This window comes from Myotis yumanensis, unplaced genomic scaffold (genome assembly GCF_028538775.1).
Source record: "Myotis yumanensis isolate MYYU_CA2020_CCGP unplaced genomic scaffold, mMyoYum1.0.hap1 SCAF_15, whole genome shotgun sequence".
In the NCBI taxonomy this organism is placed as follows: Eukaryota; Metazoa; Chordata; class Mammalia; order Chiroptera; family Vespertilionidae; genus Myotis; species Myotis yumanensis.
Window position 1 is genome coordinate 42,350,407 of NW_027223766.1, and position 25,936 is coordinate 42,376,342.

General features: G+C 40.4%; 1 protein-coding gene across 1 annotated transcript in view; it reads left to right on the top strand.

Annotated features, from left to right (window-relative positions):
- Nucleotides 1-25,936, top strand: part of RGS22 (regulator of G protein signaling 22) — a 110,151-nt gene that overhangs the window by 43,823 nt on the left and 40,392 nt on the right. Inside the window, exons 11-13 of the mRNA XM_070391866.1 lie at nucleotides 1-46; nucleotides 1,676-1,798; nucleotides 2,542-2,643. The exon at nucleotides 1-46 is cut by the window's left edge and continues 69 nt beyond it. Of these exons, the coding sequence (XP_070247967.1) occupies nucleotides 1-46; nucleotides 1,676-1,798; nucleotides 2,542-2,643 (271 nt within the window). The remainder of the gene's footprint in view (nucleotides 47-1,675; nucleotides 1,799-2,541; nucleotides 2,644-25,936) is intronic.

Genomic DNA, 25,936 nt, shown 5'->3' on the forward strand with positions numbered 1-25,936 from the left:
GAAGCCTGAGCTGGAGAGAAGATTTACTTATTCAGAAGAACCTTTGGTAAGTATTTTGAGGACTGAATAATCTTATTCCTCATTTAACTGACCAATGTCCCTTGATTTTAGAGAATTTTTATTGATTTACCATAACATTTTTTCTTTACTAAACAACACATATTATTTTTCCCTCATGACAAGAAATTTTACACAAAAATGTCTTCTGTTTCCTTTTGTAGTAGCAACATGGTACTACAAAAGGTACCATGTTGCTATATATTCCACTAGAGGCCTGGTGCACGAAATCTGTGCAAGAGTAGGCTTTCCTTCCCCGGGCTGCCGGCACTGGCTTCCCTCTGGCACCAGGACCCGGGCTTCCCTCGTTGCTCCGGCTTCGTCCGGAATGTCATCTGGAAGGACGTCCAGTCTAATTAGCATATTATACTTTTATTGTTATAAATTGATTGCTGTTTTCAAAAACAGCTGTGTTCTGGTTTGGGTATGAGGACACTTCAAACACAAAATAAGACTCTCTAGGATTTTAAGTTTTTACCACGATAAAAAATAATATTTGATGTTATGTTTTGGAAGCTTCAAATTTTTATGAAGCACTTTTTATGAAGTATTTTTGTAGTGTGGCTACCTTGAAAATGTGGACTTAGCACACCAATTCTAGATGACAATTTCACATTCCCTAAGGATTATACTTTAGCTTGGTAGTCCTGATATAGTCTGAACACTTAGATATGATATTATATAACTATTTTATTCTAAGCAAACAGTTCTCCTTTTCTTCTAATTAGGGTATTCTTCCTACCAAAATAATGATATTTTTGTTTTGGAATGCCAATGCTTAGACATCATAAAAACATTGAATACTCACCTCAGAATTTGTTTAGTAGGACGATAGAGAGGCAGAGACACTATAACAAAGAGAGAGCAAGAACCGTACTTAAATCCTAAATCGTTTATGCCACAGTTATTTTAAGATTAGAAAGAAGTCCAGGTTCCAAACAACAAATAGCAAAGAGTTAATATGAATGTAGGTGCCCTTTTGGATTCTAGAGTCACTCTTGTGCTTGAAGAAATAAATGGCCAGCTCTGTGTTTCAAGAATGGTAGTAGGGTTGCCAACATTATTGGCAGGGAAGCCCATAAATAGCAGTTTTATGGGAACTTCTGCTGTCATTTACGCCCTGACGGCCGTGACCTGTATGGGGTGAGCCTATCCAGAGAGGGAACCCCTCCCCCTGAGGACTGTTAATGAGCAGCATTGAGAGGCCTTGAAGATAGTTCTTTTTATAACTTTCTTGTAGCTATTATAGCATCACCCCAAGGCTAAACTAACAGTAAACATGCAGGAAAGAGGCCACCAACAGTGATTTGGGAGACTCCTAAAATGGTATCGCTGTGCCTGAAACAAGAAAATCGTTGAGATTGCGAAGTCGTTCTAACATTAAGCTTGAAATCCGATTGGTTTAGGATAAAATGAACTTGGCTGCTATACTTGGCTCCAGAAATGAACCTTATATGACAGTCAGATGCAAACATACTGCATTGATTACATACATGGGACAAAAATAAAATAGTCCTCTGGGACATGACAGCCTCACAGAATTTATGAAACCAGTTGTGCAGTGCCATAAAAATGACAATGTTTTGGGTGGATCATGGCCTTCTGTTTTGTTATCTAGGTTAAAACCACGGCAGATGGTGCCTTGGGAGGATCTGACATGGAAAATTTGTTGCAGTCGTTGTATGTAGAGAATAGAGCTGGATTCTTCTTTACTAAATTCTGTGAGCATTCGGGGAACGAGGTAGAAAATTATTATTTTAAACATAATTTTATACTTTATTTTAAAATAAAGGTTGAAATAATTCAGTACTCACATAATTATACTTGATGTTAACATTCCATCTCTGGTAAGAAATTTCATACTAAATATTTAGGTTCACTACCCTACTTAAATTTTAGAAAAGTAAAATACAGATAGACAAGAATTGACTTGCACTGTTCACTGTTTATTTTCCTATAACGTTGTTTCAGCGTAATACATTATATTCAGAGTTGATTTCTATCCTACAGTTTTATTTTTGATAATTATAAGAATTACAAATTACAGTGGGTAGTGGCAAACTTGTTTTTTAGTGTTGTTGTTTTTTAACCAGAAAGTCTTCACTTTGCTCAAATGAAAAGTGTTTCACTAGTTCAAATGAAGAGTTCTGTTTGGTTCTGGCATGATGTACATTTGCCCATATGTATCAAAATACCTTTAGATTTGGGGTCCGTGCCAGAAATATGTGATTGCTCTTTGTTAACTAGAACACTTACTGTTTTAATGACCAATTATATGAGAAGCCTACATGCAAAAATATAATGTTCTAGTGAGGACCAATAAATATTTTGTATGTTGCCAATTTGTGATAAAATAGAAAACTATCTTAAATGGAAGATGATTTATGGTAACAGCAAGAAGCAAAAGCAGTTGTTTACATCTGAAGTCAGAGCCTTGCAGAGCTTTAATAATTGGGTGGTCATCTGTGCTTGTTCCATCGGCAGCTGTGGAAGAACAGCGTGTACTTCTGGTTCGACCTCCAGGCTTATCATCAGCTTTTCTACCAAGAAACACTTCACCCTTTTAAAGTATGCAAGCAAGCCCAAGTAAGTAGTAAATAATGCTGGCTCCCTGTGAGGCTCCGAGTACACAGAGGAATGAAAAATTGTGTCCAGCCCCAAACAAGAGAAATCTGGGAGTGCAGGCACAAAGCAACAATTAAGTTTTTGCCACAGGGATCACTTTATTGAAATGTCAGCAGAATATTGTTTTTATCATCTGGTCTGTGGGGCCTCAGTTTTATCTTTTTTATTTGGTTTGCTTTGTTTTCTCTTTGCTGCCAATATTCTTTCTTTCTTTCTTTCTTTTTAAATTTATGCCTTTTGGTTTGGTCATGAGTGATTTAGAAGAGAACCCCGAGAGAGGGTATGTAATGAATCATGGAAGTGATGGGGAGCGGAGGCATTGACAAAGCTGTTCTCTGAGCTTCCTGCAGAAATTGACTTGGATACACTGGAGCTGCTGACCTGTCTAAAGGGAGGGAAAGAATGTTGACTGTGGTGTAGGCCCTGTGTGTCGCCTGGGCTTCTGTGCTACACACGATGTAAGGCAGATACTCGGAGAAAAGACTATCTAGACCTCCCTGAAGCAAAATAGAAGAGGAGGGGGAAAATGGAGGCTGAACAGAGGGTGCTCTGTGAAGGGAGACAGAGTGGCCAGTTGTTTTGTCGTGTGTGTGTGTGTGTGTGTGTGTGTGTGGGGTGTGTGTGTGTGGGGGGGGGTGTGTGTGTGTGTGGGTGTGTGTGTGTGTGTGTGTGTGTGTGTGTGTGTTGTGGAAGAAGGAGAGGGACTAGAATTATGAAACTGACTTTTCAGTTTTTTATATTCTTAAGCTTTTCTGATCTTTTATAGAGAGAGGTCGTCAAGCCTAGAAAACTGCCAATCACTTTGGGTTCTGTTAAACATTTCAGCGGTCCTTAACATCTGAATTAACCCCATTCCAGAGGAACTCTCCCTGAACAAGGCTGAGATGAGCTCTGTCGTGTTATTTATTACCCTGCCGTCATCTTATTTAGGGCATCCAAGAACACTGCTGCATGTTTGCTGCTCCTTCCACCACCCTGACTCTGGCGTTAATCACTGTGCTTTGCAAATCAGCGGACAGAACTTTGTACTTATCACCGTGAGAATAAGGGCTTCAGTTTTACACAGCCCAGCTCTGGCTTCATGAAATCATGAATTTTATCTCTAATTTGCCAGTACCATTTTCTGAGACCACACAGTTAGCTCTTTTGCTTGTTAATCCTTTACCTGTAATTCTCTATTTATCATTCTCCCCCTAACCCATTGCCCCTGTCTACTAAAGTACCATCCGTTATTTTTATTATGTTTTCACTACTACAAAGCGTACTCCAAAAATCTTCAGTGGCTCAATTAAGTGGGATCTTTGTTGTTGCAATCACCATGTTTCCATGCACTTGTAAAAGAGGAAACTGTATTTGAGCTTAGTAGACTTATTAATTCTTAGAAATGATGTTATTCAACCATCTCTGAATAATTGTGAAACAGGATACAGTCATGTTTTAGCCATTCTGAGATGGATGATTCTGTTTGGGGATTACCAAGGTCCATAAACTTTTTCTTCTTTTGTAGGTTATCTTTTGGGGCCTCAAAGTGGGGTGGTTGGAAGGGAACATTGGAGAAATTGGCTTTTAGTGAATAGGGAGAAATAAAAGGAGAAAGTCATGTGTTATTTTCTTACTAGGTTACTTTATTTAATTTTTGGTTAGTGGGACAATTATCTAAATTTGTTTAGGTTTTAATTACTTTAGATTTCTGTGCCTCCAGATATAAGAATTGACTAATACCATCGCTCTATAGATTTATTTCACAGTATAAAATACCATTTATGTCTTTATAATAGAAATGCATGGCTTTCTTTCATGGTACATTTAGCTATAGATCTTTGGGTTGATAATGCTGACGGCAGGACATTATCAGCTGGTGCTGTGTTAAAGTGGCTATGAACTTGATTTTGTATTGTTTTTATACATCTGGCAAGCTGTATAGTAAGAGACCCAGAGTTGATTCCAAAGGCGTACATGCTTTTATGTATGCTAGTAGGCAGATTATATCCCTTGAAGTTTATTACCTCTACAAGTATTGCAGATGTATCTGTAGGCAAACTAGTTGGGGTGTGTGTGTGTGGAGGGGGGTCAGTGGCAATGATTTAACATGACTAACTGTGGTTAGGAGTTTGAACTACAGTCTTGGGCACGCCCTGAAGACTTTCCTGCTTGGCTTCAACAGAAAAGTGTGGTGAGAAACCAATCGAAATGGTTTTGGCAAGGAGTAAGGGAATCTGTAAGGCAGGGATACAGGCTGACTCTTGCAACAATTTTTTTTATTTTATTTTATTTTATTTTTATTTTTTATTTATTTATTTATTTTTTATTTTTCGCTTAAAGTATTACAAAGGGTATTACATAAGTGTCCTTTCCCCCCCCCCCCCCGCCCTTGACAAACCCCTACCTTCCCTTACCCCCCAGTGTCTTATGTCCATTAGTTATGCTTATATGCATGCATACAAGTCCTTCGGTTGATCTCTTACTCCCCTCCCTCCTGCCCCCCAACTCTCTCTGGCCTTCCCACTGCAGTTTGACAATCAGTTTGAGGCAGCTCTGCCTCTGTATCTATTATTGTTCAAAAGTTTGTAATGGTCTTTATTATCCATGAATGAGTGAGATCATGTGGTATTTTTCCTTCATTGACTGGCTTGTTTCACTTAGCATAATGCTCTCCAGTTCCATCCATGATGTTGCAAATGGTAGGAGTTCCTTCTTTTTAACAGCAGCATAGTATTCCATCGTGTAGATGTACCACAGTTTTCTAATCCATTCATCTACTGATGGGCACTTAGGCTGTTTCCAGATCTTAGCTATGGTGAATTGTGCTGCTATGAACATCTGGGTGCATATATCCTTTCTGATTGGTGTTTCTGGTTTCTTGGGATATATTCCTAGAAGTGGGATCACAGGGTCAAATGGGAGTTCCATTTCCAATTTTTTGAGGAACCTCCATACTGCCTTCCATAGTGGCTGCACCAGTCTGCATTCCCACCAGCAGTGCACAAGTGTTCCTTTTTCTCCACATCCTCTCCAGCACTTGTCGTTTGTTGATTTGTTGATGATGGCCATTCTGACAGGTGTGAGATGGTACCTCATTGTTGTTTTGATTTGCATCTCTCGGATGATTAGTGACTTTGAGCATGTTTTCATATGTCTCTTGGCTTTCTGAATGTCCTCTTTTGAAAGGTGTCTATTTAGATCCTTTGCCCATTTTTTGATTGGATTGTTTATCTTCTTTTTGTTAAGTTGTATGAGTTCCCTATAAATTTTGGAGATTAAGCCCTTATCAGATATGACGTTGGCAAATATGTTTTCCCAAGAGGTGGGTTTTCTTGTTGTTTTGTTGATGGTTTCTTTTGCTGTGCAGAAGCTTTTTATTTTGATGTAGTCCCATTTGTTCATTTTCTCTTTAGTTTCAACTGCCCTAGGAGCTGTATCAGTGAAGAAATTGTTTTGGCATATGTCTGAGATTTTGTTGCCTTTGTATTCTTCTAGAATTTTTATGGTTTCCTGTCGTACATTTAAGTCCTTTATCCATTTTGAGTTTATTCTTGTGTATGGTGTAAGTTGGTGCTCTAGTTTCATTTTCTTGCATATGTCTGTCCAATTTTCCCAACACCATTTATTGAAGAGACTATCTTGGCTCCATTGTATGTTCATGCCTCCTTTGTCAAAAATTAATTGAGCATATTGGTTCGGGCTAATTTCTGGACTCTCTATTCTATTCCACTGATCTATATGTCTGTTCTTGTGCCAGTACCAGGCAGTTTTGAGAACAGTGGCTTTGTAATACAGCTTGATATCTGGCATTGAGATCCCACCTACTTTGTTCTTTCTCAGGATCGTTGCAGCTATTCGGGGTCTTTTTTTATTCCAGATGAATTTTTGGAGAGTTCGTTCTAGATCTTTGAAGAAGGCCATTGGTATTTTAATGGGAAGTGCGTTGAATGTATAGATTGCTTTGGGTAGTATGGACATTTTAATGATGTTGATTCTACCAATCCAAGAACATGGTATGTTCTTCCATCTGTTTATGTCTTCCTCTATCTCTTTTTTCAACGTCCTGTAGTTTTCTGAGTAGAGGTCTTTAACCTCTTTAGTTAAGTTTATTCCTAGGTATCTTAATTTTTTTGGTGCGATGGTAAATGGGATTGTTTTTCTGATCTCCCTTTCTGAAAGTTCACTATTGGTGTATAGAAATGCCTCAGATTTCTTGGGGTTAATTTTGTATCCTGCTACATTGCCAAATTCATGTATTAAGTCTAGTAGCTTTTTGATGGAGTCTCTAGGGTTTTGTATGTATAATATCATGTCATCTGCAAATAAGGACAGTTTTACTTCCTCTTTTCCAATTTGGATGCCTTTTATTTCTTCTTCTTGCCTAATTGCAATGGCTAATACTTCCAGTACTATGTTGAACAGGAGTGGTGAGAGTGGGCATCCCTGTCTTGTTCCTGTTCTTAGGGGAAATGGTGTTAGTTTTTGTCCATTGAGTATGATGTTGGCTGTGGGCCTGTCATATATGGCTTTTATTATGTTGAGGTATGATCCTTCTATTCCCACCTTGCTGAGAGTTTTTATCAAAAATGGGTGTTGGATTTTGTCGAATGCTTTTTCTGCATCAATTGATATGACCATGTGGTTTTTTTCTTTCAATTTGTTTATGTGATGTATCACATTTATTGATTTACGGATGTTGTACCATCCTTGCATCTCTGGGATAAATCCTACTTGGTCATGGTGTATGATCCTTCTGATGTACTGCTGGATCCGATTTGCTAAGATTTTGTTGAGGATTTTGGCATCTATGTTCATGAGGGATATTGGCCTGTAATTCTCTTTCATTGTGATGTCTTTACCTGGTTTTGGTATTAGGGTGATGCTGGCTTCATAGAATGAGCTTGGAAGCGTTCCTTCCTCTTGAATTTTTTGTAGTAGTCTGAGGAGGGTAGGTTTTAGTTCTTCCTTGAATGTTTGGTAGAACTCCCCTGTGAAGCCGTCTGGCCCTGGGCTTTTGTTTGCTGGAAGCTTTCTGATGACTGCTTCAATTTCTTCCATAGTTATTGGCCTATTGAGGTTTTTAGATTCTTCCTGATTGAGTTTTGGAATGTTGTATTTTTCTAGGAATTTGTCCATTTCCTCCAGGTTGTCTAGTTTGTTGGAGTAGAGTTGCCCGTAGTATTGTTTAACAATCATTTGTATTTCTGTGGGGTCTGTTGTTATTTCGCCTCTATCATTTCTGATTTGGTTTATTTGGGACCTCTCTCTTTGCTTCTTGGTGAGCCTGGCTAGGGGTTTGTCAATCTTGTTTACCCTTTCAAAGAACCAGCTCTTGGTTTCATTGATTTTCTGTATTGTTTTTTTGGTCTCTATTTCATTGATTTCTGCTCTAATCTTTATTATCTCCTTCCTTCTGCTCACTCTGGGGTTTTCTTGTTGCTCTCTTTCTAATTCTTTGAGTTGTAGAGTTAGATGATTGACTACCATTTTTTCTTGTTTTTTGAGATAGGCCTGTAGAGCTATAAACTTTCCTCTCAGGACTGCTTTCATTGTGTCCCAGAGGTTTTGGATTGTTGTGTTTTCATTGTCATTAGTGTCCAGGATGTTTTTAATTTCTTCTTTGATGTCATCGGTAACCCAATCAATATTTAATAACATGCTATTCAGCTTCCAAGTGTTTGAGTATTTTGGGTTGTTTTTATTGTAGTTTATTTCTAACATTATGCCATCGTGGTCTGCAAAGAAGCTTTTTATGATTTCAATCTTCTTGAATTTGTGGAGACTTTGCTTGTGACCCAATATGTGGTCTATTTTTGAATATGTCCCATGAGCACCTGAGAGGAATGTATATTCCGCAGCTGTGGGGTGAAGTGTTCTGAAGATGTCAATTAAGTCCATCTGATCTAATGAGTCATTTAGGATTGCTGTTTCTTTGCTGAGTTTTTGTCTAGCGGATTTATCCAGTGATGTCAGTGGTGTATTAAAGTCCCCTACTATGATTGTATTGTTGTCGATCTCTCCCCTGATATCTTCCAGAAGTTTTCTTATGTATGTGGGTGCTCCTGCATTGGGTGCATATATGTTTACCAGGGTTATATCTTCTTGTTGTATTGATCCCTTTAGTATTATGAAGTGGCCTTCCTTATCTCTGGTTATGGACTTCACTTTGAGATGTATTTTGTCAGATATAAGTATTGCTACCCCAGCTTTCTTTTCCTTTCCATTTGCGTGAAAGATATTTTTCCATCCCTTCACTTTCAGTCTGTGTGAGTCCCTTCTAATGAGGTGGGTCTCTTGTAGACAGCAGATGTATGGGTCATGTTTTTTTATCCATTCAGCCACTCGATGTCTTTTGGTTGGAGCATTTAGTCCATTTACATTTAAAGTTATTATTGAAAGGTACTTGTTTGTAGCCATTTCTTTTTTTGTGTGTGTGTGTGGCTGTTTTCTTTCTGAGCTTGATATTTCTTCTTTTTACACCAGTCCCTTTAGCATTTCTCGCATGGCTGGCTTGGTGGTGATAAACTCCCTTAGCCCTTTTTTGTCTGTGAAGCTTCTTATTTCCCCTTCAATTTTAAATGATAGCCTTGCTGGATAGAGTATTCTTGGATTCAGTCCTTTGCTTTGCATCACTTTGTAGATTTCCGTCCATTCTTTTCTGGTGATGTGTTTCTGTTGAGAAATCATTTGATAATCTAATGGGAGATCCCTTGTATGTTACTTTCCGTCTCTCTCTTGCAGCCTGTAAGATTCTCTCTTTATCCTGAACATTTGCCATGGTAATTATGATGTGTCTTGGTGTGGGTCTTTTCGGGTTCACCTTGTTTGGGACTCTCTGGGCTTGTGTGACTTTTTTCTTCCCCACCTCAGGGAAGTTTTCTGATATTATTTCTTCGAATAGGTTTTCTAATCCATGTTCATCTTTCTGTTGTTCTGGCACCCCTATTATTCGTATGTTGTTTCGTTTCATGTTGTCCCAAAGCTCCCTTAGGCTCTCCTCCTGTCTTTTAATTTTTTTCTCCATTTGCCGTACAGTTTGAGTGTGTTTTGCTTCCTTGTCTTCTAATTCACTAATTCGGTCCTCCGCTTCTCCCAGTCTACTGTTGATACTTTCAATGGAGTTTTTTATTGAAGCTATGTCACTCTTCATTTCTTCTTGGGACTTACTTAAGTTGTTGATTTTTTCATCTGTTTCTTCTAGCTTCTTGCATAAGTAGTTGAGTTTTTCATCTGTTTCTTCTTGCTTCTTGAACATCTGGTTCTTGCAACAATTTACCAGGGGACTATCTATGACTGCTAAGCTTTGGGGCCTACATTGCATCCCAGATAGCCCTACTGCTTTCCGACATTACATACGTGCTTCAGTGATAGGGTAACTACAATAGAATGAAGCAGATCTGGGCACCACTGTACTTTGTAACTTCCATCTTTGTAGAAATCTTTCAAACGCACTGTATCCCCATAAAAACTATGCATTTAGAATTTACCACTCTGGACAACATATACATTGGGATTTTAAAAAATTAGTAAGCATGTATGATTCATAAATATACGTGTTTACACGTATGTATATACATATACAAACAAGTACAAAATTAAAAGTATTTTTAATGGGAGGGAGGAAGAGAGAAAAAACAGTAAAAATGAGAGCCTATGAGAAAAATAATGTGGAGAATTTAGGAGTTAGTGAGTTAGAGGGTAGGTAAGGATGAAATGGAAATGAGAAACAAGAGGATTGCTAGGTAAATTCACAGCTCTTCTACCACAAAGTCCTGTTAATACAAAGATATTTTTGCATCAGTGTGAGGTTTTTGCCTTATTGATTTGAACATTAGAATAACATATTGTTATACTCATGTATCGCCTAAATCAGAGTCTAGACATAGAAAGGAAAAAATCACAGAACTTGCAATGGAAACACATGAATTTAAGTCACATTATGGTAGTTATTGGCTGGGTAAGTTGGTCACTTTAACAAGCCTCAGTTTCATGTTTTGTAAAATGTAGGTAGTAATAATGTTTTACATTTTATTTCCTCCTATTTCTGTTTTCACCCTTCTAATTTGAACACATATACTAAAATTAACAAAGTACACAATCATTATATTTGTTGTCCTCTCAAACAAGTGAAGGATCTTAGAACACAAATTCTACCACACCTCGCACATTTTATATATTCTTTTTTATAGCATTTAAAATTTTCTTTTACACCCCTCATGTAGTCATCATTATATTTTTAAATAATGTGTAGATTTAGTCATACACAAATTTCATTGCTTTTTGCATCACATTCCTTTTTGGGGGTTTAATTTATGAAGAACATATTTTAATGGGTTTTTTTTTAAAATTAGGATTTACTAGTGGTGAAAATCTCTCAGGTTTTGTTTGACTGAAAATATCTATTTTATGCTCTCATTGATCATTTAGCTGAATATAGAACTCTAGGTCGACAATTTCTCTTAGAACTTTAGAAATATTATTCCACTGGTTTGTATTGCTATTGTTCCTTGAGGCTGGATACTGTTTATCATTGTTTGCTTTTATAATCTTCTCTGACTTTGGTGTTTTTTACTCATCTCAATGTGTTTACTATAATTATCTTCCTTGGGTCTAAATTACTTCTAGAACCTGATAAATGATGTCTCATCAATTCTGGAAAATCCTCAGCCATTATTTCTTTTAGTATTTCTACTTCTCTTCTCTGTACTCCGTCATTCTCTATTCCCTGTCCGTCAGTGTTTGTGTTTATCAATCCTCTATCTCTCGTTCAAGTTTTTCCATCTCTTACTATTTGTATTGTGTGTTACAAATTGAAATAGATAAACTTTCTTCGATCTGTTTTATAGTTCATGTATTATTTCTTCAGCAGATTTCAGTCTGCTGTTTAACCCATCCATTGAGTTAAACCATTTTAGGAATTAGGTTTTTTTAAATCAGACTTCCTACTTGTGTTTTTTCCAATCTTCCTGCTGTTTATTCTCTTTGTCTTATGTTTTCATGTTTATCTGTCCTTTTATTTCTTTAAGCACTTGAAACATATATGGTAGTCTGTAGCTGCATTATTTATCTATTCCTGCACAATAGTATTATAACTTTGTGGCTTAAAACAACACACATTTATCATCTACAGTGTATGTGGCTAAGGAGTCTGGGCACAGCTTTGCTGGGCCCTCTGTGAGGCCGTAAATCAAGATGTTGGCCAGGGCTGGTGTCTCATCTGGGGCCCAAATGGGAAAGGAGCTCCCTCAGTGCTTTCATGGCTGTGAGCAGCATCCAGGCCGCTGGACTGAGGACTCACTGTTTTGCTCCTGTTCGCTAGAGGCTGCCTCACCTCTGTGCCATGTTTTACTTGCTTAATCCCCTCTCCATATTGGCAGCTCACAACATGGCAGCTTGCTTCTCCAAAACCAGCCAGGGAGAGAGTGTCTCAGTAAGATGGGCGTCACCACCTTATGGAACATAATCACATATATACAGCCACATAAATCTCTTCACTATTGCTGCATTCTGTTGGTTAGATGTAAGCCACACATTGTGCCCACACTTGGGGGAGAGGATTACAAGAGGGCATGGCCACTAGGAGATACTGTGTTCATGGAAGCCACCCTAGAGTCTGGCTGCTACAGTGTCCAATAATTCCATGATTTGTAGTTCTTAGGAACTAATTCTGCTATTTAGGATTTCTGCTGACATGCTGGATTCTTTCCTTGTGTATTTTGTAATTTTAAATTATGAGCTCATTAGTAAGGTTTTTATCTTTGGTGCTTCTGCTAGGCACATTTAATATATATCCTATATAATAAAGAGGCAGTATGCTAATTGACCATCACATCCTCACAAAGATGGCAGTGCCCACAGCCACAAGATGGTGGTGCCCAGTCCTGTCAGCCCCGCCGGGGAGGGAGGGCTGACAGCCGTGCCGCCTGCCTGCCGCCGGAGTCCCCCAGCCCCCTCAGCCCCGCCGGCAGTGAATTTTCATGCTACCATTACCTTTTAAAAAAATCCTTACCCAAGGATATGATTATTTCTTTTAGATCATCTGTTCTCAGGGAGCAAGCCTAAGCCAGCAGGTGGGCATCCCCCAAGGGTCCCAGACTGTGAGAGGGCACAGGCTGGGCTGAGGGACCCCCCATGTGCATAAATTTTTATGCACTGGGCCTCTAGTATATATATATTATTGATTTTAGAGAGGAAGGGAGAGGGAGAGAAACATCAATGATGAGAATCATTGTCAGCTGTCTCCTACACGATTGGGGATCTAGCCTGCAACCTGAGCATATGACCTGACTGGGAATTGAACCATGACCTCCTGTTTCATAGTTCAACACTCAAGCACTGAGCCACAATGGCCAGGCTGCTAGGCACATTTAAAAAAATACATTTTTATTGATTTTAGAGAGGAAGGGAGAGGGAGAGAGAGATAGAAACATCAATGATGAGAGAGAATCATGGATCAGCTGCCACCTGCATGCCCCACACTGAGGATAGAGACTACAGCCCTGGCATGTGCCCTGATCAGGAATTGAACCAATGACATCTTGGTTCCTGGGTTGATGCTCAACTACTGAGCCACACATGATTTCTTCATATTTATTTAGTGTCCTGCTGCTTTACTAAATTTATTTCTCAGTACTAGTGGGGCTTTTTGGTGTGGAATCTTTAGGATTTCCTATATACAGTATCATGTCATCTGCAAATGATGACAGTTTTACTCCTTTCCAATTTGGATGCCTTTTATTTCTTCTTGTCTGATTACTGTGGCCAAGACTTCAAGTACTCTGTGGAATAAGAGTGGTGAAAGTAGACATCCCTGTCTTGTTCCCCATCTTAAGGGAAATGCTTGTAGTTTTAGCCCATTGAGTATGATATTGTCTGTGGGTTTGTCATATATGGCTTTTATGTTCCATCTATTTTCACTTTGCAGAGAGTTTTTAATCATAAGTGGGTGCTGGATTTTATCAAATGTTTTTTTCTGCATCCATTGATATGATCATGTGGTTTTTATCCTTCATTTTGTTTATGTGGTGTATCATGTTTATTAATTTGTGAATATCATACTAACCTTGCATCATCAGAATAAATTTCACTTGATCATGGTATATGATCTTTTTAATGTATTGCTGGATCTGGTTTGCTAATATTCTGTTGAGGATTTTAGCATCTATGTTCATCAGGGATATCTATCTATCTATCTATCTATCTATCTATCTAAAAGCCTAATATGCAAAGTGTCCCCTCGGGAGTTTGACCAACTGAGAGTTCAATCACTCGCTATGACATGCGCTGACCACCAGGGGTCAGTGCGGAATGAAGGAAGGCCCCAGCTGGCAGGCGGCAGCCTGCAGCCACTAGGGACCCTACCCGTGCACGAATTTCAGGCACTGGACCTCTAGTAGGCCTATAATTTTCTTCTCAATTTTGAACCAAAAACTTTTATCTTTTGGTCTTATTCCTGTCCTGTGAAACAATACACAATAATTATCTCTCTTTTGGGTGACAATTCTTCAAACAAAAAATAATTATGCTGTCCTGTGTTACTCATATCAGCAACTTTAGATGAAATCTCAGGTCTTTTCAGTGTATTGAACTAGATGAAATCTTGACATTTGGAAATCCCACTCTGGACATCTCCAACCAGTAAATTGACAGCTTGGAAACCTTCTGGCCTACTGATCTAGCGAGGGACTTGCTGCTTCCTTTTATATACATTCCTACAAAGAAATCACTTGATGGGTCCCATGGCAGATATGTCAGTCTCAGTGTCCACCCCTCTCTACTCAGGGTCTATAATGCTGTCATGAGTTTACTCTTGTGTTTGCAAGATTTCACGAAAGAGAAAGGAAACACAAAAGCTAAGTCAGTACATGTCATCAGACCTATACCCTACATTGGTATTTTTAGGAAGCCATGGTTGTGATGTAATAGCAGTGCACAATTCATTGTGTTCATTGGGGAATTATTTATTGCCATACTTCTCATCCTCTCTTCCCTCAGATCACTTCAGTTTCCCATCAGGAGATCCTAGACACACAGTGTGGGTCCAAATGAAGTTCAGACCAGGTTGTGCAGCGTAGCCCAACCAGAGGCTTCTACACGTATGTCCGTGGACTTGGCCCCTCGGTTCCTGCTCTTGTTTCTATGACTGTAGAATGAGGAAATCAGTATAAACTGGATAGCAGCAGTTACAAGCACATTGGTCCTAGCCTGAAGAGTTTTATTGATAGCTCCACAAACATTTCTCAGACATCTAGGTCCTCTGGCCCATGCCCGGAATACTTTGGTGAACAAAGCACACAGAGGTGCTGCCCCCCAAGTGCTGTCCAGGTTCCAGAATATGTTCTTTTGCTGCCATTTCCAGAGAACCTTAGAAATATTAAGAAAGAAGAGGCCATGTAGTGCTTCCCCCACAAAACTTGCATTGTGCTGACAATGTTTTCCAGTGACGTCTGAGCTAATTTTAGGAAGCCAAAACCTTGGGTGTTACCACAGATCTCTGAAAAAACTTTTGGCCTAAGACAGTCAGGATAGAGGATTTTTCGGATACGCAGCTAGCTTTTTTCTTTGCTTGCTGTCGTCCATTATCCTAATTGTTTAGCTCCTCTCTTTACTTGGCGTTTACAGGACTTCCCAGTAAATACTTCAGGGTGGTCCTGACATTTTCATTCAAGTGCTATGAGCTCAATGCTCCTGCTCTAGCCTGCTGGTGTGTTTCCAGGTGCACTAACCGAGTTCATTATTCCTTCAGACAGCAGCAGCATCAAGAACCAAGCCGTGCTTTCTAAAAGATGAATGGGCGTGGGTGAGGAGCGAGGTAAGGGTGGTGGTTAAATACGGAGAATCAGGTACCTCTTTGTAGCTTTGTGGTAAATGTCAGTGCCTCTATAATTAGGTTGTTTCTTGAGTGCTGGGCAGTTATTATTCAGGCTTTGTTAAATTATTTGTTTTTGTTACCAGAGAGATGGTGTCACGGGGAGCAGCGAGGCTTGGAGTCCCGAGCGCTGTGAATCACTGAGCACAGAGTCAGCAGGGTCCTCATCTTGAATCCCATTCCAACATGCTTGCTCGTGAAGTGGGTTCCAGAGAGAACACGGGTAGCAGCCAGCTCTCTGGCTGACAGCTACTCATTCATTTCCCCTCTTCCTGATGTTTATACCAGCTATCCACATTCAGTCTTAAGATTTTTGAATACCCTCGGATTATTATTTCAAAATAGGATCTCCAGATATCCTCTTTTAATCCTCTTGTTTCCAGAAAAGCCAACCCTTGAGCTTCTCTAAACCATAATTATTATTATATCTGACGTTTATTTAATGTTTACTATCTGTTAGGCTCTGTGGGAGTCACTTTACATGAATAAATTTTTATTCTTTATTTTTAAAAATATATTTGTATTGATTTCAGAGAGAAAGGAAGAAAGAGAGAGAGAGAGAAACATCAGTGATGAGAGAGAGTCATTGATCAGCTGCCTCCTGCATGCCCCACACTTGGGATCGAGCCTGCAACCTGGGCATATGCCCTGACCGGGAATTGAATTGTGACCTTCTGCTTCATAGGTGGATGCTCAACCAGTGGGTCAAGCTGGCTGGGCTGAATAATTTTTAAAAAATATTCTTGACAATCCTAAGAGGTAGATATTGGTATTGTCCCCATATTATAGTTTAAAAAATTGAGACTTAGAGAAGCTACACCGGCTGGGCCATATGTTTATATTCTTAGCAACATATTGTAAACCTAATTATGGATAATAATTGTTTATATATGACTGCCAGCCAGGTGTTTTTACTTGAAATTTTTCAGATATCATAGTTTAATGAACCCCCATATACAGTCACCCAGCATCAGCAAGGATCAACATCAGTCTTTCCTGACATACCATGTTTATAGCCCAAGTTTGCTCTTCATAGAGAGCTCTTGACAAATTTCGCTGGAGCAGCAGTGAAGTCTCCCAGTCCCTCCACCTCATCCACAGAACTTCAGCAGTGAAATCAATGTGTAATAATTCAGAGCAGATATGAGCAGTTGTCAGGAGAGGGAATGGCTTCACAGGCCTGAAAGGCCTGCATCGAAGTAACCGGTCCATCCAAAGAAGCAGTGTTCTAGTCAAGAGGGGCCACTGGTCCGCAGTGGCATCCGGAAGGGAAGGGTCTCAGGGCAGACAATGCACTGGAAGCTCTATCCCACCAACTTGTCTACTCTGTGGGCAGCGGGGCAGCCCGCTGGAGCTGATGGAGAGACCATCACAGGGATCCCAGTCAACTTCCCTTAGTCTGACTCTAAGCAACCTGCTCCACGTAAGCTTGCTTTCCAAGGTGACTCGCTGGTTAACGTAAACATCCACCCCGTGGGACAGTTGGTTTTCTCATAGTAAAGTAATCCCTCAGTGTCATGGATCTGTCTGTCATGCTTGTTGGCAGGGAGTAGCTTCCCTTTTCGACAGGGTTTTGTTTTCTTTGAGGCAAAACGTTAATATCGTCATGCTTTTCTCATTGAATTATACTTTGTTCACTGAGTTTCAAGAAATTATTTTTATTGGAGGTTAAATCATTCCATTAATTTAAATGCATATTTTGCGTTTGTGAGTTAAAAGTTTTTCGGGCCCTGACCGGTTTGGCTCAGTGGATAGAGCGTTGGCCTGCGGACTGAAAGGTCCCAGGTTCAATTCCGGTCAAGGGCATGTACCTTGGTTGTGGGCACATCCCCAGTAGGGGGTGTTGCAGGAAGCAGCTGATCGATGTTTCTCTCTCATTGATGTTTCTAACTCTCTATCCCTCTCCCTTCCTCTCTGTAAAAAATCAATAAAATATTTTTAAAAAGTTTTTTGGGTTTTTTTAAATGAATGAAATGATCAAAAGGCCTATTTGTTCCATAGGTTGCCTTAAACTGCTTAGTCATAAATCTTTTTGTGAAATTGTTTATTTTATTTTATCATTTAGGAATCAATTTTGCTTAAAACATTTTAAGCCACGGCCCAAGTTGGTCTTTAACTTGGTCTATTTTGTCCCTGAGTTTGTGGTTCCTTTTTGGCTTTACTTAACATGTTCTGTTTTCCCTTCTGATTTTTCATTCTGTCCAAAATGATTCAAGTTTGTTTTATTCTTCTATCCTATTGGCATTTTCTCAGGTTCTCTTTCGCACTGAGTTCTCCTCAGCAGAGTCTGCGTAACTGCCAGGAACGCTCAATTTGATTGTCATCACATTATCTTTTTTGTGCAACTCCATCTTGTGTTGATCTCTGTCGTAGTTTGAGTCTCAGTATCAGGATGTTGCAATGTCTAGATCCCACTTTTAACATTCCTAATTGGAAAACCCCAAGGTCCTTCACATGAAAACCCATTTGTGGAAAGCTCCATCTGTAATTTATTCCCTCTCAGCAAAGCTCTCAGTAATGTTCTTTGAGCTCCTACGGGATATGAGAGGTCATTAAAAATCATCATATTTTCCTCCTCTTCCAGAAAGAAAAAAATTGGATTGCTTCAACTTGCTTGTTATTTTCTTTTTCTGCCTCATATGAACTCAGATAATGATGTTCTACGCCTGCTAGAGCTGTGAATAGCTGTGAAAGCAGACTGCTCCTTTTGCCGAAGTAAATATTTTATGATTTCTGAAAGTGTTCTGTATTAGGGCATTTTATATTCCTTTTATAAACTCCTCTAGGGACACTTTAGTTTTTTGGTGCAGTTTCATCTTATTGTTTCATGTAAATTCCAAGAATAGAACTATTGAGCACAGTTGCTATTTGCCTTCGAGTACAGCATTATGTTACTTTATTGTTGTCACGGTGCCGGTGGACATTTGTTCTGTTGTGTTTAAAACTATCTGTGAAGTGATTTGGGTCTCTTTGGGGTCCGGACACTGCACCAGGATCCAGGAGTACCAATTGTATTTCTCATGATGCTTTCAATGTTTCTTCTTCATAGCTCTTCCTTGTACTTTCTTCTTTTATTATTTTAAAATATATTTTTATTGATTTCAGAGAGGAAGGGAGAGGGGGAGAGAGAGATAGAAACATTAATGGTGAGAGAGAATCATCCATCGGCTGCCTCCTGTACGCCCCCTACTGGGGATGGAGCCCACAACCCAGGCATGTGCTCTGACTGGAATCAAACTGGTGACCTCCTGCTTCATAGGTGGACACTCAACCACTGAGCCACACCGGCTGGGCTCCTTGTACTTTCTTATGAGGGCAATTTAACGAGTTTTCCCCCACTAAATAAACTCTTATCTTTCTGGTTTACTAATCAGACTGAAGTTAAATCTAACATTTAAATCTTAGCTTTTCTCTTTTCTAGATAAATGCTAGAAAAAGGCTTACTATCCAAACTGTCAACAATTTCAAAGAGAAGCTTGTTTGTCCTCCTCCGGTAGTTCAGCTTGACTCTAATTTGAATATTAAAAGGGACTTTACTGTGTCCATATTTTTAAAAAGTAGATGTCAGTTAAACAGTATTTCAGTACACTGTGTTGCAAATTGCCATCGTCTGGTGTGAGTCGGTACATTGTTACGTGGCTTTGCCTCCAGTGAATATATGAACCAGTTGGTGTCATTTGCTTGTTTCCTACTTTATTTCTCTTTCTCTACCAAGGATGATAGGAAAGAGAAGTACATTTTCCTTGTGATTCGTGGTGCGATGATAACCCGCCCTCCAGGGGAAAATAAAGCAGCCCTGCTTTGTAGCATTTACTGGTCTCTGGGTACAAATACTCTCACCACGGATGATGTCAGGCTGCCAACGCGACGCCACTGAATGCAGATTTGGGCAGAGCTGTGCTGTACCCACCGTCACGTAGTGTTTCCTGGGCAGCACGTGGTGTTTCCACCGTGCAGATACAATACCGTTAATAACCTCCAGGGCATGGATGATAGTAAAACAGTACAGTTAGTAGGAAGTGATACATTTTGAGTATGCATTGTCTGTGTTTTTAATATAATCCATGTAACAGTAAATTTGGGTAATTTAATTTTTGGTAGTGACTGAGTTTAACAACCTCTTCACAAAATTCCTGAAAATTCATGAATTGGCTCTCCTGAGCGGATACAAGCTGGTTCCAACATACCATTGCTTATGATGGAGGAAGAGAGGGAACGACAAGGGAGCTGTCGCTCTGGTCCTCTCTGTTTGAAGTCGCTTTCGTGTTGTAGCCAGAGACAACTGACCCTGCATCCTCAGACTTAGCTCCCACCCTCGGGAGAATGCGTATGACCCCTCGCTGGCACCCACCAACGCAGGCACATCCTTGGCTCCAGACGCTCCAGGTCCTATGAACTGTAAGAAGGAGCTTATGAAAAAGACTTTCTATTTCAGTCACCAGAGGGTTTTGTTTCTTCTTTCGTCTTCCGAGTGCATGCAGTCGTGTCGTGGGTTCAGTCTTTTTCCAAGCGGGCCAGCCAGAGCTCGTCGATACCACTCTGTAAGTCCATCTGGCAGAACCCTAATCAGTAAAGGAACCGGCAGCAGCAGTGACTTCACATCCCTGTGCTCCTGGTGGGCATCTTGGCAAAGACGGGGAGAATGTGAAAGACACACGCCTTCCTGCTGCCTTCCTGTCACAGGGTCAGCAGTCCTTCTGTTACCATCACAGTGGGTCCTAAGGAAAATGGACTTGCCAGTGACACCAAATGCTGGGGTGGGACTGTTCTCTCCTCACCTCTGGAATATATGAGTGAGTTATATTGTCAGTCCACTTTTTAAATGTCCCCAGTTATAGCCGATGTGGTGACATGTCCCGCGAGATGTCCTGTAAACTAGTATTCGGATCTCGCAGCGTATAGATCTGGACACATCTTGCCCCAGTGTCCTGAGGGGCTCATTACAAGTCATCCAGTTCCGAGGCGAAGTTTTAGTACATTTCTCTTTCTTACTTCCAGTTCTGGCCTGGTGGTGACAGCACAACATCATGCGATCAGGGTTACCAGGCAGTCCTAGAAAGATACATCCACATGATTATTAAAATAACTACATCGGAACGAAGTATGTGAAACCGTTCCATTAACATAACCAACAGCTGAAATGTAACATAACAAATCAACACATGTGCTGCAACATTTGGTATTCTTCTTGACGTTGCCTTTTAAGTCTACACAGACCTTATTCTTGTTTTCACTGGAACACAGATGAGTGTCAAGCTGCAGCTCATCAGATGGCCCCCACGCATGGGAAAGAGGCCTCCCAAAGCCACGCTCACCTGTGGCCCAGGGAGGGTGCGTGCCCGGTGCGTCTACAGCGCGACGATTGGAGTCTAACCCCACAGCTGCCCTTATTTCATTGTTGGTACAAGGAGACATCCAGCTAGCACAGACAGTTGTGAGAAATGTTTTATTATTTGGTTTTGACATTGTTAAAGACAATGAATTCAATAAACCTACCGTTCTCCTGTCTCAGGTGTGTCTAGCTAGGCTTTCTGAGTGAACGGGAAAACAGTCACACACTCCAGGGTCGGTGAGGATGAGGGAAATGTGGGAAACTGAGCCTGAAATGCACTCTGATACATTGAAAGGCAATTGGGATCCATTTCCCGCCAAGAACATGCTCATTAAAATGCACTGCCAAAATGACTTTGAAAACTAGTAAGTGGCAATGCTGACTCTTGTGTGAAAAATAACTTAGAGTTGTAAAGAAATGTAAATTGCCACGGGAAATGTCATATTTTAATTTGAGCCGTCTCCTAGGTAGTGCAATACAGTGTTGTGTACAGGATATTGGCTCTCATTGGATGAATAAAGCATGTGGAGAGGGCCCTTCTAGTTGCTACAGGGAATGCTGCCCAATTCATAAATTGCTAATAAAGCCAATTAGAACTTCAGATAAACAAACAAACAAGCAAGCTGAGATTTCCTTGAAGAGGCAAACATAGAAACATTGTGTTTTTCTTTTCTTTTTATTTGGGATGGGGGGGGGGGGTCTTTATTTCTCCATTCCACTTTCCAATTCAATTCTTCCTTCTGTGTCCACAGCATTCACCCTACATCTTTTTCTCTTGATGGTCTTGTTAAGCGTCATACGGTCTTGAGAGCTTAGTTAAATAACAACAACAAAAAATCAACCCTCAGGATTTCAAGACTGTAAGAGACTTTTTTAGGGAGAGCATTGCTTTTTTTCCATCCCTATCTGATACAGTCGCCAAGAAAGTGAGTCACAGGCACAGGTGTAGAGCAGGCTGGGCCAGCAGCCCGTTGTGCATTTCCTGATGACATAACCTTTGAGTGTCTCCAGGAGAGATGGGGTTTAGAGCCGTGCTGTGCGCAGTGCCAGGCAGTGTGATCAGACAGGCATTGCTTGTATCCCTTCTCAGAAACTTCCCTGCTGTGTTGTTAAAGCATCACAGGTTAATGTTTAAATTGGAATCATGTCGACCACAGCTGTGCATGAGTGAATCTCTGCTTTAATGTGAATCAGAGTAGCAGACTGGGATATGAAGGGAGCATTTTCTTCTCCAACATTAGCCTCATTGTTATTTGCTCAGTGGCTAGAAAGGAAGAACTGGGTGGCCAATAAAAGAGCAAATGACCCAGGATGCTTTAACAATGTTTCTAACCCATCGTTAGACTGTTTTATTTAGTTATCATATAACATAATCTTTACTAGTATATTCCATCTTAAAGTCAGTGTACATCAATTTAAAATAAAATTTTATCATTTTTATAAAGATTGTAAAGGTGTTGTTTAGCTTTTTAATTTTATTTCATATATGATTACATCCCTTGTGTTTGTTATATATAGTCAGTTACCAGTTATTCACTCATAGGTTGTCCCTGGATTATTAGAAACACATTATTACAGTGATGGCGAACCTTTTGAGCTCGGCGTGTCAGCATTTTGAAAAACCCTAACTTAACTCTGGTGCCGTGTCACATATAGAAATTTTTTGATCTTTGCAACCATAGTAAAACAAAGACTTATATTTTTGATATTTATTTTATATGTTTAAATGCCATTTAACAAAGAAAAATCAACCAAAAAAAATGAGTTCGTGTGTCACCTCTGACACGCGTGTCATAGGTTCGCCATCACTGCATTATTAGAAGACATTTTCAGATTGTAATGGCATAATTCAGTTGAATGTACTATAAACTTACTGTGGGGCCTAATCCAATTCAATTTTCTCCTCCTTACCCCCTGAAACATCCTTGGGAGGCGAGGAAGAGCGACAATAAATGCCCATCGTGTGGGTGTGGGCTGCCATGGGAGGCTAACCTTTCAAACCTCTCTCCAGTGCTTCCTGTTCTGTGCTTTTATCGGGGAGTTGGGGGAGTATTGTGGTGGTTATCATAGTAGAGGTTGATACTTGAACAAAGAGAAATTACTTGGGTGATAATGAACAATGTTCTAATAAACTGGCTATGAGGAAGCCACACACACACACACACACACACACACACACACACACAGAGTTAGGAGGGCACACAAGTACCTAAATTTAGATGGAATCAGAGAGCGGAAATACAATATTTTTAAATTTGTATTAGGATTTTCATTTAGTGCATTTGTTCTTTTTAAAAATGTATTTTTATTGATTTCAGAGAGGAAGGGAAAGGGAGAGAGAGATGGAAACATCAATGATGACAGAGAATCATTGACTGGCTGCCTCCTGCACACCCCCTACCGGGGCTCAAGCCCAAAACCCAGGCATGTGCCCTGTTGGGAATCAAACTGTGATCTCCTGGTTCATAGGTCTATGCTCAACCACTGAGCAACACTGGCCAGGCTAAAACATTTATTCTTAACAAGGAAGTCTATGAAGCTTCAGCCCACATTATAAATAAATATTTCTGGTTTGGGATGTTGGCCTTTAACAGCTATTCAATTCATATGGTTGTAAATTAGACAAATGGTATATATCTTAGCAAAGAATATCCTCTGACTTTCCATTATTCCCAGCATTTCTGGGAGTCCTATCTTAGAGAAACTTCATAGTTTTATCTAACTGGTAGCAGTTAAATATAGGGATTTGTAATCTAAGCCAGAACTCTTTTGAGAGTGAAAAGGGAACTATAATTATGCCAGAACAGGAGGAGACCAAGATGGCGGCGTAGGTAAATACCGGAGACCGCTGCCACAAACAACCATTTCAAAAATACAACTAAAAGACGGAACGGACATCACCCAGAACCACAGGAAAGCTGGCTGAAGAGAGACTCTACAACTAGAAGGAAAGAGAACAGCAAACCGAGGCTCAGAGGTGGCGCAGTGTGGAAAATACAAAGGTACCGAGGTGCGCACGCAAAGCGGGCTGGTGGCTGAGGGTGCGGTTGTAGTTTTCTGTCGGGAGTGAGTCTCAGACTCTGGGCTCCAGATCCGGGCGAGTCTCTAGGGACCCAGACTCAAACGGGAGAAGCGGGATTATCCGGCATCAGTTGGAACCTGAGGGCAGCTTTCTCTCCGAGGTTTGCAGCGGCTGCCGGGGTTCTGAGAAGCAGAGCCTCTGGGAACGGGACTGAGAGCGGCTCCTCCGCCCGCCCTGTGGATCCCGCCCCGCCCAAACCCTGCGCACAGCCATTTGCCGATTGCCTCAGGCAAAGGCTGGATTAGCGCCTCCCCAGAAGGCAGACGTTTTCCACACAGCTGTTTCCTGCAGCCAGTCGGCCTGGTGGTCAAATCCCTCTAGTGTTAACTACAACAATTAAGGCTTGGCTAGAACAAGACTGCGCACAAAGACCACAAGGGGGTGCACCAAGAAAGCATAAAAGATGCGGAGACAAAAAAACATGACAGAAATGGAGGATATGGAGCTAAGAATCGCAATTTTGAGGGCTTGCCATAAATTTGTGCAGAGCCTCACGAAAACTAATGAGACCCTCGATGCTACGATAAAGAAATTAGAAAGTAAGCATACACGGACTGAAATAAAGAATATTATGCCCAATAGCAGACCAGAGGAGCACAAGAATCAAACCAAAGATTTGACAAAAAACACCCAACTGGAAAAGCAAAATGAAAAAAGAATCCGAAAGTGTGAAGATAGTGTAAGGAGCCTCTGGGACAGTTTCAAGCATACCAACATCAGAATAATAGGGGTGCCAGAAGATGAAAGACAGCAAGATATTGAAAACCTATTTCAAGAAATAATGGCAGAAAACTTCCCCCACCTGGTGAAAGAAATGGACTTACAGGTCCAAGAAGCGCAGAGAACCCCAAACAAAAGGAATCCAAAGAGGACCACACCAAGACACATCATAATTAAAATGCCAAGAGCAAAAGACAAAGAGAGAATCTTAAAAGCAGCAAGAGAAAGAGGCTCAATTACCTACAAGGGAATACCCATACGACTGTCAGCTGATTTCTCAACAGAAACTTTGCAGGCCAGAAGGGAATGGCAAGAAATATTCAAAGTGCCGAATACCAAGAACCTACAACCAAGATTACTTTATCCAGCAAAGCTATCATTCAGAACTGAAGGTCAGATAAAGAGCTTCACAGACAAGGAAAAGCTAAAGGATTTCATCACCACTAAACCAGTATTATACGAAATACTGAAAGGTATCCTTTAAGAAGAGGAAGAAGAAAAAGGTAAAGATACAAATTGTGAACAACAAACATGCATCTATCAACAAGTGAATCTAAGAATCAAGTGAATAAATAATCTGATGTACAGAATGAACTGGTGATTATAATGAATCAGGGACATAGAAAGGGAATGGACTGACTATTTTTGGGGGGGTAAGGGGAATGGGAGATTCGGGAAGAGACTGGACAAAAATCGTGCACCTATGGATGAGGACAGTGGGTGGGGAGTGAGGGCGGAGGGTGGGGCGGGAACTGGAAGGAGGGGAGTTATGGGGGGGGGGGGAAGAGGAACAAATGTAATCTGAACAATAAAAATTTAATTAAAAAAAAAATTATGCCAGAACAGTAGTCTTCAACTGGACTTGGGACATATGGCTACCCTACATATGCTCTGAAACTATGGGATATGCAGCTAAGTCAGATGCATGGACCACATATGGCTTCATGAGCAGAGCGTATGAGGTCGGGAAGGAAGGTAGTAGTAGATAGTAGCCTGGAAAGGGTCTGGCCTGGCTTGGTCAGAAGACTGAGTTTTATGGTGTTTCTCATTGGGGTGGAACTTCTGCTGCTCATTTCCTCCTCATGTTTTTATACTTGTTCTTGACAATTTTTCCTTGTTCTATTGTAGAGATTAAATTAACAGGATTTGCATTTGAGGAAGAAGGAGAATATAGGCAAGTCAAAGAATGTGCTGTGAATGGTATTTTATGAATACAACCTGGAAACACAGGGGAAAGGGAAAGGCTTGGAAAACTAGGGAAATACCATTC